General features: G+C 36.8%; 1 protein-coding gene across 2 annotated transcripts in view; it reads left to right on the top strand.

The window, feature by feature from the left end:
• Positions 1 to 5,390: 5,390 nt before the first annotated feature.
• LOC113515706 (chaoptin) overlaps positions 5,391 to 17,141 on the top strand; it is a 29,060-nt gene continuing 17,309 nt past the window's right edge. The window contains exons 1-11 of one of the 2 annotated variants that reach the window (XM_052898324.1): positions 5,391 to 5,554; positions 6,624 to 6,890; positions 7,617 to 7,786; positions 8,184 to 8,336; positions 9,176 to 9,279; positions 9,541 to 9,639; positions 10,967 to 11,068; positions 11,588 to 11,732; positions 12,631 to 12,885; positions 14,082 to 14,254; positions 16,371 to 16,574. In XM_052898324.1, coding sequence (XP_052754284.1) covers positions 5,530 to 5,554; positions 6,624 to 6,890; positions 7,617 to 7,786; positions 8,184 to 8,336; positions 9,176 to 9,279; positions 9,541 to 9,639; positions 10,967 to 11,068; positions 11,588 to 11,732; positions 12,631 to 12,885; positions 14,082 to 14,254; positions 16,371 to 16,574 — 1,697 coding nt within the window. In that variant the 5' untranslated portion in view covers positions 5,391 to 5,529. The other variant, XM_052898325.1, reaches the window with a different exon arrangement.

Here is a 17,141-nt window from a genome sequence, read left to right as displayed (position 1 = left end):
GTGAACTGATTATAGTACAAAACCTACTATTACGATACGTCAAAATAATGTTGCCATAAGTTCACTTTTAATAATACTATTAGTGTCCATTTAATATTAACGCATAAAGGATCACATGAGCATCATAGATTACTTTCTGACATGCATGATAATTTCCATGTTCACAGGCAATGATTATTATTTTCCATTAGGTGAGCCGTCAACTTGTTTTTTTAACGTATAATAATAGAATAGTGTTTTTTTTTTCTTAGGTATAATAACAGAATGGTTACCCCACCTGCGTGAGCAGTAAATTAAAAACTATCCTTTATTTTGTATTGTATAGAGTCAGTGTTATTTATTATAAAGATATTTAGGAAAAAATATGATTAAGAATTGTTCAAAGAAAAATAGGCAAAATTTTATTTAAATATAGAATGACATTTATCGTAAGTGTAACTAGCCAGTACCAGAAAGATTACCATAGTTTCATTTACGTAGGTTGGTATGCTACAAAGTTTAACACTATCAGTACGGTATACGCTAGCAGGATAACAGTGAACGATGTAGGGTAAAAATGAAGTAAATGAGTTGGCCCATTGTGACAAATTCAACGATAAATCAATCATGATGGTTTTTAGCGGAAACCACGTAGAGGTCTACCTCCTAGGATATATTGCTAACAATGAGGTCGATTGGCCAAGTGATCCCGGCATAGAATAGGCCACCCCTTCCTTTACCGTGGGTGTCGTATTAAATTGACGAAGGGAGGGTGAGCGATGGACAGCAGCTTAAAACAACTCTAAAACCTAATTGCGGTTGCCAATTCGCCTGCCAAGCTTAGCAACTACTGGCAAAACCGCCCAAGAGGGAGGCTTATGTTCAGCAGTAGATAGTTAAAGCCTGTTATAATGATGATGATGAATGGGGCCGTTAGTCTCCTTCACTAAGAATCTCTTTTCTCTTTAATAGAATGGTAGCTACGCTTGCACCATCAGTATACGCCAGTAAAAACTCAATGCAATGAGGGATGACATGTAAGAATGAATTTCAGTTGGCCTTTTTGCAATGAAGTTAAATTTGTCATTATCACAAATGTATATCACAAATAAATAAATGAAAATATTATATTAGAACTACTTACGTTACGTTACTTTTATACAATTCAAAAATTAGTAAGGAACACGTCTCTTGAGACTTGTAATAAATTGATGGAAACACCGTAAAAGAAACGCATAATATTTTAATAAACAACATTATATAAAAAAAGATCTACAATCATTGTTACTAGACATTTAGAATGAAGCACATTGGCAGAATTATCAATTTGATTAGTGTCGAATATTTCTCCTTTCCTAAAGCAATATCGTCGAAAGGACAATCGACTTATGTTTGGTTTTATTTTAAGTTCTAACTCGTCGTCTATCAACGCGTGGTAGAACTCTACAAAATAAGGAATAATAACAGTGTTGCCAAACCAATGCCAAAGTAAAACGAAAAATACTGTTAACAAAATAACTTGACAAAATATATAGAAGTAATAGGGAAAGATGATGGCGTTCGGTGTGGTTAATCTTGTTATTTTACATACAACCCATTGTATCATCATCCAGTAGACGAGGCATTGATTTGTTCCAGCACATAATGATACACAGCAGTTCCAGAACCTCGCACATAATATGTAAGGAAAGCAGAACACTTCCCACCAGTTATATTTGAAGATATCGTCAGTTTGTGCATGAAATCTTTCTCCTTCGATTTCGTCACAGCGAAATCGTTCTGGTGGTTTTGTTGGCTTTTTCTTCTTTTTCGGAGGCATACCTGTTGTAGATGTTTAAATTTGAATAAACGTATAAATCCAATTCTTTTTTAAATTTTTTTAAATTCATATTGGTGTGAAGAAAGAGATAATGTTACAATGACAAAATTAAATGTCATAGGTATTAAGAATAAGGACTTGTATAGGTTATCAGATAGTAATATTCTTAGACAAGGACCGGAAGTACTATGCTTAATCTATGATTGTTTGTATGTCTCTATATTTAATTCTCTAAACATAGCCCGAAGGATAAGCAAATTTAAGTGGTCGGGTTTTCGAGCTATGTGACTCTAGTCACATAGCTCGAAAACCCGACGACAGACAGGAAAAAAGATTCTTGAGTAGCGATTCAGTACGGTTATACCGTCATACGCAATATAGGACAATCTCCCACTCGATAAAGCATGGACCTCGAATGCATTGCAGGCAGTCAGTGGATGCAGGTGGTTTAGGACTATTCCTGTCTATGGACTTCGCATGTACATATGTTCATCAGTGGCTAAGTAACGGCTTATATGATAATGATGATGTTAAACACCAATATTTAATCTACTTCGTCGACGTTGTAAACAGATGATTGATCAGTGCTATAAATCGTTTGTCAATTCAGTAGAAGATGATCTTTCAGACGACATTAAAACTTTCTGGCGATATGTTAATAGTAAAAAATCAAACAATACAATCCCTCAAACTATGACCTACAATAATATAACGGCAACAGAAATACCCGGTATATGTGAACTATTTTCTGATTATTTTAAATCAGTCTTTGAAATTTCTACTGGTGAAGTCAATTATCGGCCACAAATAAACACGCCCGTCTTGAGTAGTTTAACTATAACCTCTAAGGATATAATTAAGGGTATCAGAAAATTAGATTCTAACAAAGGCGCGGGGCCAGATGCTATACCAGCCTATTTTATTAAAGCTTGTGCTGAAGAAATTAGTGTGCCTTTGGAAGTTTTATTTAATAGATCTCTACGCTACGGTTCTTTCCCGTCTTATTGGAAAACCGCTTTTATTATACCTATATTCAAATCGGGCGATAAAACGAAGTGTGAAAACTATCGACCGATAAATATACTGTCTTGTATGCCCAAATTATTCGAATCTTTAATATATATTCATTTGTATAACCATGTTAAACAGCGCATAATACCTATGCAACATGGATTTGTTTCTGGTCGATCAACTATTAGTAATCTACTTATCTACAAAAACTACATTTGTAATGCATTTAATAATCGCCAACAGGTGGATTCAATATACACTGACTTTTCCAAAGCCTTTGATAAGGTGAACCATGAACTAATGTTAAAAAAAATTATTTCATATGGGATTCATGGCTCGTTGTATCGTTGGTTCGTATCATATATTTCTAATAGAAGTCAAATGGTTGCTATTAAAGGTTTCCAATCTACTCCTGTTATGGTAACCTCAGGAGTTCCTCAGGGATCGCACTTGGGTCCCTTATTATTTATTTTGTTTATTAACGACCTAGTAGACTCTATAAAAAGTGAATGCTTGTTTTATGCTGATGATCTCAAAGTTTATCGCGTAGTGAATAGTTTCAAAGATTGTTTGCAGTTACAGAAGGATCTTGATAATATTTACAAATGGTGTTGTGCCAATAATATGTATATGAACGTAAAAAAATGTAACACAATATCTTTTGCTTCAAGGTCTCTAAAATTTATATTTGAGTATAGCATGAACAAGCAAAAACTTAAGCGTAAAGATGTGGTTAAAGATTTGGGAATAATGTTTGATTCAAAATTATCTTTTCGTGTACATTATGATTATATCATCAGTCGTTGTAACCAGTTGCTTGGGTTCATATACAGAGCAACTAAAAATTTTAATAAACCCCACAGTCTACTATACTTATACAAAACACTTATAAGACCCATTGCTGAGTATGGTAATTTAATATGGTCCCCATATTATGCTATTCATGAAGAAAATATTGAAAGAATACAGAAAAGGTGCCTTGCAACTACTTGTAGACGATATGGCTTAGTCAGGAAACTTCAATCCTATGCTTCGCGAATGAAATACTTTAAATTAGATAATTTATTATCTAGAAGACAATCGGCTGAATTAATTTACTTGTATAAAATTGTTAATTCTATGGTTGACTGTCCCTCGCTACTTAATTTACTATACTTTAATACTAACAATAAATGTCGTAACTCCCGTGTTTTTGATGTGCCAAACACTAGGAATAATGTTTCATTTAACAATTCCATTTTAAGAATGTGCCGGTCTTATAATAATGTTCAGCGTGGTGGTGCTCATCAGGATGGTGAAAAGCTTGATATATTTGGTCAGAAGTTCAGTAATTTTCGTCACGACGTTTACGTATTATTTTCCTCTGTAATTAGTAGATAGTTTCTTTTGTTGTAACATATATATGAACGTAATATGTACACCGTGGTATGTGTGTTTCTGTATGTGTGTACGCGCGCGCGCGCGTGTTTGTGTGTGTGTGTGTGTGTCTGTGTTTGTATGTCTGTGTGTGTCTGTGTCTGTGTGTATATATATATATATATATATATATATATATATATATATATATATATATATATATATATATATATATATATATATATATATATATGTGTATATATATATATACGAGTATGATTATCCATTTTTTGTTGTTTAAATTATATTGTGTTTACAGACTTTAGCTGTGTGTTTATGTTTTGATCATGCCGTGTACGCAAAGTTTTGGAGGATTAGCTTGAACAAAACATAATTGTTGTTTATAAATTAATGTAACTATGTTAATTCTCTGTAATGTGTACCTATTGAAATAAAAAATAAAATAAAAATATTGATATCACTTACTATGGAAGAAAATATTTCATCTATAACAATATCGTTAGTTTCTTTCATACCCCTAGTATAACGTTACTGAATCTAAGGTTTTCTTAGACATTATTCTTTCTAATCTGTGGCTGGCCTGTGACAGTTGCAACATCGTTGTTGAAATAACATTTTTGTATGCTCCATGTTACCAAACTATTCTATCATCTTAAACAGGCGCACACACAGATTTTTTTAATGGATGACAATGGAATGGTAACCTCCCTTGCGCTAACGGTATACGCTGTCGGGTCATCAGTGAATGATGATATGTGAGAATGAAAAGACAGGCCAGTTAGTCTATCGTGATGGATTCACCTGGAATTCAGCACGATAGTTTTCAGGGGGACTACGTGCAGATCGACCTAGTTGAGCATATTGCTAGCAATGGGACTCCTCCCCCCTGATAGCCAGAGTTATGGCGCTATTTTAAAAAAATAGATTTCAAATTACAGTAGAGCAAAATAAAGTACTTGTATTTGTTTTATTGTACAATTTTTTCGTAAAGTTTGAAAATTTTATATTACGAAATAGCTACGTTTTTAGTCGATATAGATATTATGGATGGAGACATATATAAATAGTGGTACAACACTATGGATATTAATTTATATTTTTTTTTTATGTTCATTATTATATTGCATTGAAAAGGTAACATGTATTCATTTTCATGTATGTATTAATTCATGGATATAAGACCAATGTCAACTTTTAAAACGTAGTGATTACTCGTTCTGTCAGTTTTGTGTTGACCATGTTAAGGTTGTTTGTATAGTTTCGAGTTTAGAAAGTATTTTCGTAAAAATATTATGTAAAACTTTTAAAAAGTAAATTAAAGACTGCAAGATTTACGGTAATTGATGTCGGGGTATATATTACTGGCAGGTATTGTCTTATAATGTGTTATACCTTGGTGAAAGTGCAGTTTTGTTTACGACGTAACTTATATTTGCGCAATGTTTCATTTATGTGACAAGACTTTTTAATTACAGGAGATATTTAAATTAAAAGGAATTTCAAACAAACATATTAGTGGATATTTTGACGCTGTATTGTGGTGGGAACAGGTTTTTTTGACCTTCTAAACTATTGGTATATACTTCCTAACTTCTCGACTTGCTTTGACTCATGTAGCCTTGATATAAATTTATTGTCTTTTCAGGTTTTACTTTTATGTGTATTTCGTTAATTTTATATAAGTGTAATTTTACAAATCTACTTGTCTTATGAAATATGTTGATATGAAAGTTTTTTTTTGTTTTTGTATTTTTTTTTCTTTACACAAACAACAAAAAGTTTGTATAAAGTTTGTACAATTGGCACTGTTGTTTGATTTCTCAAGTTTATTAAGAATGTCTGGTCAGTGGGTACCCTTAGGGGCAGTAAAACTGCCCCTGTAAAACTGTATTTTTCAACTTTTTTCTTATCTAATTTGCTGGCTATCCCAAACAACCCATCCTAAAAACCATTGGGAAAAAGGAAGCTGAGACCTCAACCCATTTATTATATATATATATATATATTCTTTGTTAAGTTTTATTATTATATCATAAAAAGACATGCTACAAATGGTATGAATCTTATGTATAAATCCTCTATCTAAAAATGGTACTGCATTTGAAAACTTTTTTTTTTACAGTTATAAAAGTTTTATTTTATGGATAAAAATAGAATAGCATAGTCTGCATTATTGGTATGCACAGGTGCGGCACCAGTGAGAGACAATAGGTGAGGATGAAAGCAGGTCAGTTGGCCCATCGTGATGAATTCAACAAGACTTGATTATGATGGTTTCCAGGTGGAACCGCATGGAGGTTAACCTGATAGGATATATTGCTAGCAAACCAGGGGCTGTTAGACCCTATTACTAACTATCCCTTTCCCCAAGTTATAAAAGTTTGAATTGTCCATAGTAGAAGTATTATTTTCTGATTGAATATTATTTACTTTTCAGATCACCGACCTACCATCATGATCATCATTTTATTGACCCTGCTGCCATACATATCATCAGAGTATGTCCCACCAGGCCCGGCATACCCATGCCCAAAGGAGACACAGCAACAGCTGCTGTACCCGTGCATTTGCGAGAAAGGGACAGACGCAGGGTTGTACATAAAATGCGAGAATACAGGGCTGGCAGTACTCAGTGTGGGATTGGGGAACATAGCGGGATTAGGGTTGCCAATTGAAAGGTTGGAACTGAGGGAATGTAAAATTTGTAAGTGTTCTTTTATTTACTTATGTGAAATTATACTTAATTACTTAGTAAACAGTGAAATTGGTTAGGAGTATGTTAAACATATAAAATATTAATTATATTATTTTTTTAATTCAATTCACTCATAATCGTATTTTCTGATATTGCTCACAACTTAGGTTATATGTTTATTTTTTCTTGCACTGTATAATTATGTTAAAGTGAATGCTGTGAATACCTATAACAGGCGTGTGCATTAATATTGTATTATATTTAATGTTTGTTATACCTATATGTTATAATGCAATATGCTGTTGGTGTTCCTTAAATAAATAAATAAATAAATGTACTGAATTTCATAATGATCTGTTGAGATATTAAGTCAAACAAACAAACTTACTTCCACATTTATTCTATTTGTAGAGAATTAACATTGTTTCTTATAATGTATGATAGTAAATACATTTATTGAGCTATTAATTTATTTAATCTTTATGCTTTTTTACTATTTATGTATGGATTTTAGAAATAGGAAACTAATTAAATAAATCACTTTTAGATGGCATATTAAAAGAATACATTCACCAGATTTTAAATTAGACCTTCGGGAGTACAATTGTAAAAACCGCATGCAATTTGGTGCAGTAGTGTTTGCATGATGCTTGAACAAACATATAAATTGACAGAATTTATATAAATGATAATTCATTCATTCCCGTATTAATTTTAAAATACACTTTATTCCAGTCCATCTCCATGGTGCTCTATTACACCGTTCCACCATAAGGGTTTTGCATATAGTGGATACACCAATAAAAACCATAGACGAGTATGCATTCGCTGGTGTCAACCGGACTCTCCAAGAGCTAAGGATGGTCAACACAAAAATTGCTGAGTTTCCGAAGGAAGCGTTCAAGGTATGTCGGTCATTAATATTATTATAGTTATGCCTGGTCTTAGCTAGGGTTGGGGGGGGGGGGGAGCATTGAGGAGCAATACTCTGCCTTAAAAACCCAAAACTCTACCTTAAATGCTTTTTTTAATACATGATAGTGAAATAGTAGCCGCTTGCGCTATTGGTATACGCTGGTGAGGTACCAGTGAAGGATGGTAGGTGAGGATGATAAGGTAGATCAGTTAGCCCATCGTGCTGAATTTAATAATAAATTATTTACGATGGCTTACAGGGGGAACCGCGTGGAGGTCGATTTGATAGGGTATATTGCTAGTAATGGGGCAATTAGACCCCTGTTACTAACGATGCCTTGTCCTTCGATTGGACAGTGATGTGTGATAGAACTTTTTATTTTCCAGATCCTAAGTAACTTATCATTGTTGTCAATTGATGGACACGAGATGAGGACGCTGGGCAAGGATATCTTCGCTGGCAGTGAGGCGGTGGGCCGGTTGGAGAGGTTGCACCTGACCAATGGACTCATATCTGACTTACCAGTTGAAGCTTTCCAGGTATTTTTTAATTTATTTACTAGCAACTCGACCCGGCTTTGCACGGGACCAATGCTGATAATAAATAGCGCGGCGCTATTTATTATCAGCACCGGCCACCCGGCCGGTACTGCCGCAACCGCTATGTCCCTGCATTTTAAATTTGTAATATCTTCGAAAAGATTCATTTAAATTACATACTGTAAAGGGTCATATTGTTCTATATTAAATGCACAATGTTTTTAAGGTACTTAATTGGATAAAAATTAATGCTGTATTGCTTAAAATCACTTCGTAAATAAGCCATTTTTTCCCGTAAAATGTAAAGGATAAAAAATGGTTATTGTGGGTTATCCTTAAGAGATAGACATATACCATCGCCGATTTTTTTGTGGACCTTCTTAAAGTAAACACATGTATACTGTAGTACATTATTTTGATTTATCTCGTGGGGTTCAGCCTGCGTTTGCAATGTAAACACAAAAAACGTGTTTATTTACGACATCACATTAGAAACCTCTAAAATTATCAGTGTTTCTCTACAATATTATGCATGTATTATACATATAAATCTCCCTCTTGAATCACACTATCTAATAAAAAAACAGCATCAAAATTTGTTTGCGTAGTTTTAAAGATGTAAGGGACAGACAGACTAGAAGCGACTTTGTTCTATACTATGTACATAGTGATTGGACATGTCTGTAATTGCTTCTCTAACTATAATACTGTCTACATTTCTGTTTTGCCAAAGGTTGACTGCGAGAGAATGCTACATAGTATTAAGTCCGCCATTTGTACCAGACATTTTTTGTAATGGGGTCAATAAAGAATAAATGAAAAAAAAAATTAATTTCCAGAACTTGAAGAAACTCAAAACTTTGGATCTACACGGCAACAGGTTGGCAACATTGAAGAGAAATCAGTTCAAAGGACTCAGGGACGCGGAAGTGCTCGACATAAGGTATTTTTTGATAATGCGACAATTTTTTTATCAAGGATAAATATAATTATAATTATTATATATAATTTGAAAAATCGCCGAGAATTTAGATTTTTTTTGGTCCTTCTGTTAGTATATTTTTCTCAAAAAAAAAAAGGGATCGTGATTTAATTTTAAAGGAATTGAGATTTTGTACAATTTTCAACTGGTCAGGTGATTTATTAAATAACGCTACTGCCTAATGACGTATACCGTGTATTGATTACACTATTTCCGTTACAGCCACAACAATATAACGAAACTGGACGGCAGCCATATTGGTGACTTGACGAAGCTCGGCTGGTGCAATGCCAGCCATAACCTGATCGCTGATATACCCAGGTATTAAAGTATATGTAACCGTTTGAAAATGGGGGAGAAAGGTTCTTGAGTGACGGCCCCGTACAGGCAAACGTTGTGTAGGACCCCCCAATAGATGGAGCATAGACCTCGAATGTATTGAGGGGAGTCAATGGATGTATGTGGCTGGGGAACGTTCCTTATTGCCATAAGGAACGTTCCCCACGTTTATAAGGTGGCCTATGTCCAGCAGTGGACAGTTAACCACTGATGTGACGATGACGACTCTCCTACTAGTCATTTTTTTTATACAACTTAGAATGGCAAACAAGCTGACGACCCACCTGATGGAAAGTGGTAACCGTCGCCTATAGACATGAGCAGTACCATGCACAAAATAGAGTATACTGTTTCGCCCACGATACCCTCCATGCGTTGCCATTCCTGAGGACTCAGGTGTTATTCCTCTGTACCCTGTAAACCCAGTAAATTCACGCCATATCCCATCCTTCAAACCGAAACACAGCCATGCAAACACAACTGCTTCATGGTTGAAACACGAATGAGACAGAGGTACCCAAGCAATCGACTTTTGTACAAAGTTTCCCTCTGGTAAATATCAACTATATTATAAAAACTAGTTGTCAGTTTAAAGAAAAAAATATGTGTTCGATATTGATTCGTCATAAAAGGGGCTTATTTATACCACTGAGGTGGCAAACAAGCCTATGACCCATCTGATGGTAAACGGTTACCGTAGCCTATGAATACCTGCAATACCAGGGGTACTACGAGCGTGTAGCCGACCACGAAGAAACCTCTTTACCACTTTTTTGAAGAACTTTATGCTGTAGTCTCTCGGAGAAATATCTTTTCAACCACCATCATGGAATAGAATTAAAAATAATGTCAAGTAAATTAAGTTTATAATATACTAGTGACCTGTCCCGACTTTACACAGGTTTAAAATAAAATACAGCCATATATTATCTAAATTAATCCTTAATAATATTAAAAAAAATATACCGTATGGCATATACAGTGTTAAGTTATACCGTAACACATATTTAGCATGTTTTATCTAGTGATTCTCTGGCCTAGTAGTTCCGGCATAGAATGGGCCATACCTTCCTTTTCCGTGGGTGTCGTAAGAGGCGACTAAGGGAACTCAATAGTTGAGGGATTGACAGCAGCGTCCCTCGTTAAACATCGCCATATCCTAACTGCGGTTGCCAATACGCCTGCCAAGCGTGGCAACTACTGGCAAAACCCCTCCTCTAGTAGGAGGCTCATGTTCAGCAGTGGACGGTTAACAGTTAATATAATAAAAAAGTAAATTGTGTAAATAAAATTTATTGGTTAATTACAGAGGAATGTTCGCAAGAAATACAGTATTGAAAGTACTGCATTTAAACAGCAATAAAATTAAGAAGTTGGACACCAACAGTTTCAGGGGGATGAGGTTCCTCAGGTAAGCGCTGCTGATTGCTCATCGTCGTCATAACTTTGTTTGGATCGAGATTTGATTAAAAAGATCCGGCTCGAAGGACCATCAAGGTGGAAATGGAATGGCAACCCCGTCTGCGCTATTGAATATTGGATAATGGATTCACATTTCTATTAGGCTACCGTTGTCTGTCTAACTACACGCTTTGCCACAAAACCGCACTACGGTTGCCAACCCGCCTGCCAAGCGTGGCAGCTACTGGCAAAACACCGCAATGGTAAACAGCATAAGAAAACGGCCCCCTAGTCTCCGGTGGCTCCGTTATTCCTGACCAAGTTGCAGGGAGTTAATGGTTGCAGGTGGCTCAGGACTGTTCTGGCATTCTATGGGGGAAGCCTATGTTCAGCAGTGGACGGATAATGGCTGAAATGGTGATGATAATGAAGAGCTGAAGTATCGTACTTAGTAACGTGCTTTGAGAAAGATCTATGTCCAGCACTGGATTGTAGTGGGCTCATTGATATAACATTAATAAAATTCCAGGCGTCTCTTCCTCCAAGACAATCAGATCTCAGACATCGGCCGGGGGACGTTCTCATCAGTGACACGCATCGGTACAGTGGACCTGGCCAGGAACAGGATCACGAAGGTCGACTACCAAATGTTCCAACAAGTCAAATATGCTGAGGTGAGTGGTATTACTATGTTTTATGTGTTTACTATCTGTTTCCCTCGGTTTTGCCCGTATCAATCAATCAGTATATGAAGTGTCCATCGTGTCAAGTTAGCAAATTTATTATACCAAATTTTATTAAAATTTGATTGAGCTTTTTTTTTATACAACTTAGAATGACAAACAAGCTGACGGCCCACCTGATAGAAAGTGGTAACCGTCGCCTATAGACATAAGCAGTACCATGGACATAACAGAGTATACTGTTTCGCCCACGATACCCCCCCATGCGTTGCCACTCCTGAGGACTCAGGTGTTATTCCTCATCGTTCATGACTAAAACATTACCTTTCTTTGTATTTAAGTTTTTATCACAATTTTAGTTTAATTCCAAAGATTACAACCATGACAGAATTCCCGTCAGCTTGTTTGCCATTCTAAGTTGTATAAAAAAAAAATAACAAAAAAACTTAATAGATTTTAAACAGTATCAGCGAGAAACTTGGGCTGTATTTTATTAAAAAAAAAATGTATGAACTCAAGGCTTCGCTAGTGACATTTATTTATTTTACCATAGAGCAAAAAATATGAACATAAAATCTTAATTTCAAGTATTTACAATTGTAAATAATGCCATACATGGGGAAAGGGATTGTTAATAATGGGATCTAACAGCCCCAATACTAACAATATACCCTATCAGGTCGACCTCAACGTGGTTCCCCCTGGAAACCATCGTGGTTAATTCTTGTGAAATTCGTCACGATGGGCTAACTGACCTGCTTTCATCCTCACCTGTCATCTATTACTGGTGCCTGGCCAGCGTATACCGATAGCGCAGGCCGGGTAACCATTCTATTATGTAAAAATGGTCCGAAAAAAAAGCCATATAATCGTTTAAATATTTTTGCAGGTAATAAATTTAGCCGAGAACAACATCACGACCATAGACTCGCAAGCGTTCACAGACCTCTACCTGGCCATAGTGAATATATCCCACAACCAATTAACGACCATAGAGAAAGGGGCGTTCCAGAATTGCAACAATATGACCGTATTGGACCTCAGTCATAATAGATTGGAGAAAATAAAAAGGCTGGCCTTCGACGAAATATCTTATGCGTCTCTCTTCAATGTTGCATATAATAATTTCACGGATTTCTCACAGGTGAGTGTATTTATTTATTTATTTATTTATTTATTCATTAGTACAAATATGTGTACATGGCGGACTTAATGCTAAAAGCATTCTCTCCCAGTCAACCGTAGGCAAGTGTCAGAATACTCGAATGCGGTACTAGTAATTATTGATATACATACATACTAAAATTACATATATAAACGAATAAATATATATGAATAACAAATATACTTACACATATATGATATATACTATATTATACACGAATTTGGGAATAATATAAAGCACTTACTGCTTGGATAAAAATAAAAAGTGAGCGTGAACGTTTTTTTCGAAAGACGGTTTAGACGGTAGTCTCTTAATGGCATCAGGAAGCGCGTTCCAGAGTCGTGAAGAATGTAGGAGAAAGGAGTTTGAAGCGTAACCAGTACGGTGAGAGGGGAAAGATAATCAGAGAGTATTATTGGAACGAAGGTTACGTTCGTGAGTTTCAAAAAGATAATGGAATTTACTCCTTAAGTTTTTTCTATCTATCCAATTTAAGAGCTGCTCTCTTGTCGGTGGAGCTCTTGCCACTCACTACGATTTGCAGCGAATCCCTTCACCTCTTGATACGACACGACACCAACTCCTATCTTGATCTGCCTGATGTAACTATGCCTCGGTCTCCCTCTCCCCTCCTTCCTTCTATCTTACCTTCTATTATAATGTTCATAAGTTCGTCGTGTCGTATCAAGTGTCCCAAAATTTTTTTCCTTTCTGACCTCAATGGTTCTTATAATTTGTCTCTTTTTATTAATTGTAAGTTTTTTTGTATGATATTTAAAATGGCATATAAGCTGACGGCCCGCCCGGCTGACGGATCGTCTATAGACATGAGCAGTACCATGGACATAACAGAGTATACTGTTTCGCCCATGATACCCCCCATGCGTTGCCGTTCTTGAGGACTCAGGTGTTATTCCTCCGTACCCAGTAAACTCACGCCATATCCCACACTTCAAACCGAAACACAGCCATGCAAACACAACTGCTTCACGGTAGAAACAAATGGGACAGAGGTAACCAAGCAATCGACTTTTGCACAAAGTCTCCCTCTGGTAACCTTTCACCAGAGGAAGACTTTGTACAATTTTTCTTTATAATTCTTGGCGGGTAGTGGGAAAAAAGCTAAAGCCACGCCCACTTTTGGAAGTGGCTTGATGTATGAAAATGATTTGCAGATACCAATCCACAATATGACCGGTATACAAGTGTTGAACGCATCGTACAACCGTTTAGAGAAGATCCCCAAGATGGCGTTCCCCAAGTTGTATGAGCTCCATACAGTCGACTTGTCCAATAACAACCTAACAGATATATTCAATGGAGTGTTCCAGAATTTGTTCTCTTTGCGGTGAGTATTTTTTTTTTTATTTATGGTAATTTTTTTTATATACCACTGAGGTGGAAAACAAGCAGCAGTATTTCCGAACCGATACGACAACATATCCTTCAAGAAAAGAGCATATTCCTTTTTAAAAGGCCGGCAGCACATCTGTAATACCGCTGGTGTTGTGGGTGATCATGGGCGGCGGTAGTCACTTACCATCAGGTGAGCCGCATGCTCGTTTGCCCCCTGTGTGGTAAAAAAATTTATAATAAAATCGTATCTGCTAGCTGTCTGTACATGGAAGAGATATAGGAAAAAATATTAATAGGCGTGCTCTATGAATGCAAGAGAGAGATCGACACATATAAATACATTTTTAAGCTTGATATATCAGTATAGATTGTAAAGGGAGAGGGAGACTTTGTACAAAAGTCGATTACTTGGATACCTCTGTCCCATTCGTGTTTCAACCGTAAAGCAGTTGTGTTTCGGTTTGAAGGGTGGGATAATGGCGTGAATTTACTGGGTACAGAGGAATAACACCTGAGTCCTCAGGAATGGTAACGCATTAGTTGTCATGGGCGAAACAATACGAGGTCTGTCCGGAAAGTTCGTATAAAAGTGTTCTGGAATGCGAGAAAGAGGAGTGGGGAGGCCAGGTAAGCGCAGGACCCCTTCCTTATGTCCCTAACAATGCTTCAGTTCTGGTCTGACCGCCGTGCGGTGCGAACTGGCTTGTCACGCCATCTGTGAAGTTACCTCTTAACGAAACCCCGTCGGCATGGAGCCCGCTTCCGTTGAAGAGCAGCGCGTCGTAATCAAGTTTCTCTCGAAACTCGGCAAGAATGGCCGTGAAATTTTTGCCGATCTCAGAACAGTTTATGGGGATGATGCTGTGAAGGAACCAACCGTCCACAAGTGGCTAAAAAGATTCAGAGAGGGCCGAGAAAGCGTTCAAGATGACCCACGTTCAGGACGTCCTTCCACTTCACATTCCGACGAAAACGTGGAAAGAATTCGAACTTGTGTTAATGGGGACCGTCGTTTAACGGTCAGACAGGTGGCTGAAGAGCTTAATTTGGGCAAAACCGTGGTCCACGAAATTCTAAGAAACGAACTTCAAATGAAAAAAATTTGCGCCAAGATCGTTCCCAAGCTTTTGTCCCCGGATCAAAAATCACGAAGAGTTGCTTGCTGTGAGGACTGGTTGGAAGCCGAAGAGAATGGTGACTTTTTGAACCGAGTCATCACTGGAGATGAGTCTTGGTTCTACGAATTTGATGTCGAATTAAAATCCCAAAGCAAAGAGTGGAAGACATCCGGGGAACCACGAACAAAAAAATCAAGAAAATCCCGCTCAAATGTCAAGACAATGTTGATTGTTTTTTTCGATGTTCGGGGATTGTCCATCAAGAATTCGTCCCTCCAGGCCAGACAGTTGATGGAAAATTCTACGTCGATGTGCTCAGACGCCTCAAAGCTCGTGTGGCACGAGTTCGTCCAGAATTGGCGCGAGAGGGGCGTTGGATTCTTCACCACGACAATGCCCCTGCCCACACCTCTCTTGTTGTCCGTGAGTTTTTGAGTAAAAATTCCATTACGGTGACCGAACACCCCCCTATTCGCCGGATTTGGCCCCGTGTGACTTCTTCTTGTTCCCAAAAACCAAATTGGTACTTCGGGGGCGGCATTTGGGGGACATAAATGAGATAAAAAAAGCTACGACGGGGCAGCTGAGAAACCTACAACCAGAGGACTTTCAAGGAGCCTTCTCACAGTGGAAACGGCGTTGGCACAAGTGCATTATGTCACAGGGGGAGTACTTTGAAGGGGATAAAATTGATTTACCTGAATAATTGTAAAATAAAATTTTTAAAAAACTTTTATACGTACTTTCCGGACAAACCTCGTATACTCTGTTATGTTCATGGTACTGCTGACGTCTATAGACGACGGTTACCACTTTCCATCAGGTGGGCCGTCAGCTTGTTTGTCATTCTAAGTTTCATGAAAAAAAGAAGATGAGTAAGTTAGAAAAATATCCACAACTATTTTATGTCAGAGTTAGTGGTTAACTGGCGAAATGGAGCAGTGGTGACTCTGACCAGTTTGTTACGGTCTCCCCTCGATATCTTTCCAGGTACCTGAACCTAAGCCACAACTCCATGGAGCTGATCAAGCCAGCGACCTTCGGCTCCATACCGACGGTGCTTGAGGTGGATCTCTCGCACAACAAGCTGCGAGATGGCTCCAGGGGTGGTCTCGCCAAGTTGGCCAGCTGCAGGACCATGGATCTCAGTTATAACCATCTGGAGAGGATCCCCCAGATACCCATAAGTTTAGGGTGAGTCTGCTTTATTCTTGTATACTAGGCATAAGTAATATTGGTACCATTATATATATATATATATATATATATATATATATATATATATATATATATATATATATATATATATATATATATATATATATATATATATATATATAGACCCTGTAAACGTTGTTTAACCACTTATTGCGAAATATAAAAATCGCAATTAAAATACAAGGGTTGACTAAGGGTTGAATACAATGCTAAATTATAATAAAATAAAAATGGAAAAATTTGTCAAAAAAATAAAAAAAAAAATTTTGGGGAGGGTAACCCTTACATTGAGGGGTATGAAAAATAGATGTTGGCCGATTCTCAGACCTACCCGATATGCACACAAAATTTCATAAAAATCGGTAAAGCCGTTTCGGGGGAGTTTGGTAACAAACACCGCGACACGAGAATTTTATATATAAGATATTGGATTTTGCTGGATATGAATGATGGGGAAAAGCTAACCCATTCCGATATTGTTCATATATAGATAACGTTTGATAATTTTTGATTTATTATTAGATGAAACGAAGGAAGGGAATG

The sequence above is a fragment of the Galleria mellonella genome, unplaced genomic scaffold, assembly GCF_026898425.1.
Source record: "Galleria mellonella isolate WM207_F2 unplaced genomic scaffold, CSIRO_AGI_GalMel_v1 utg424, whole genome shotgun sequence".
Classification (NCBI taxonomy): Eukaryota; Metazoa; Arthropoda; class Insecta; order Lepidoptera; family Pyralidae; genus Galleria; species Galleria mellonella.
The sequence above is the reverse complement of the archived record's forward strand: the minus strand, read 5'-3'. Positions and strand labels throughout refer to the sequence as shown.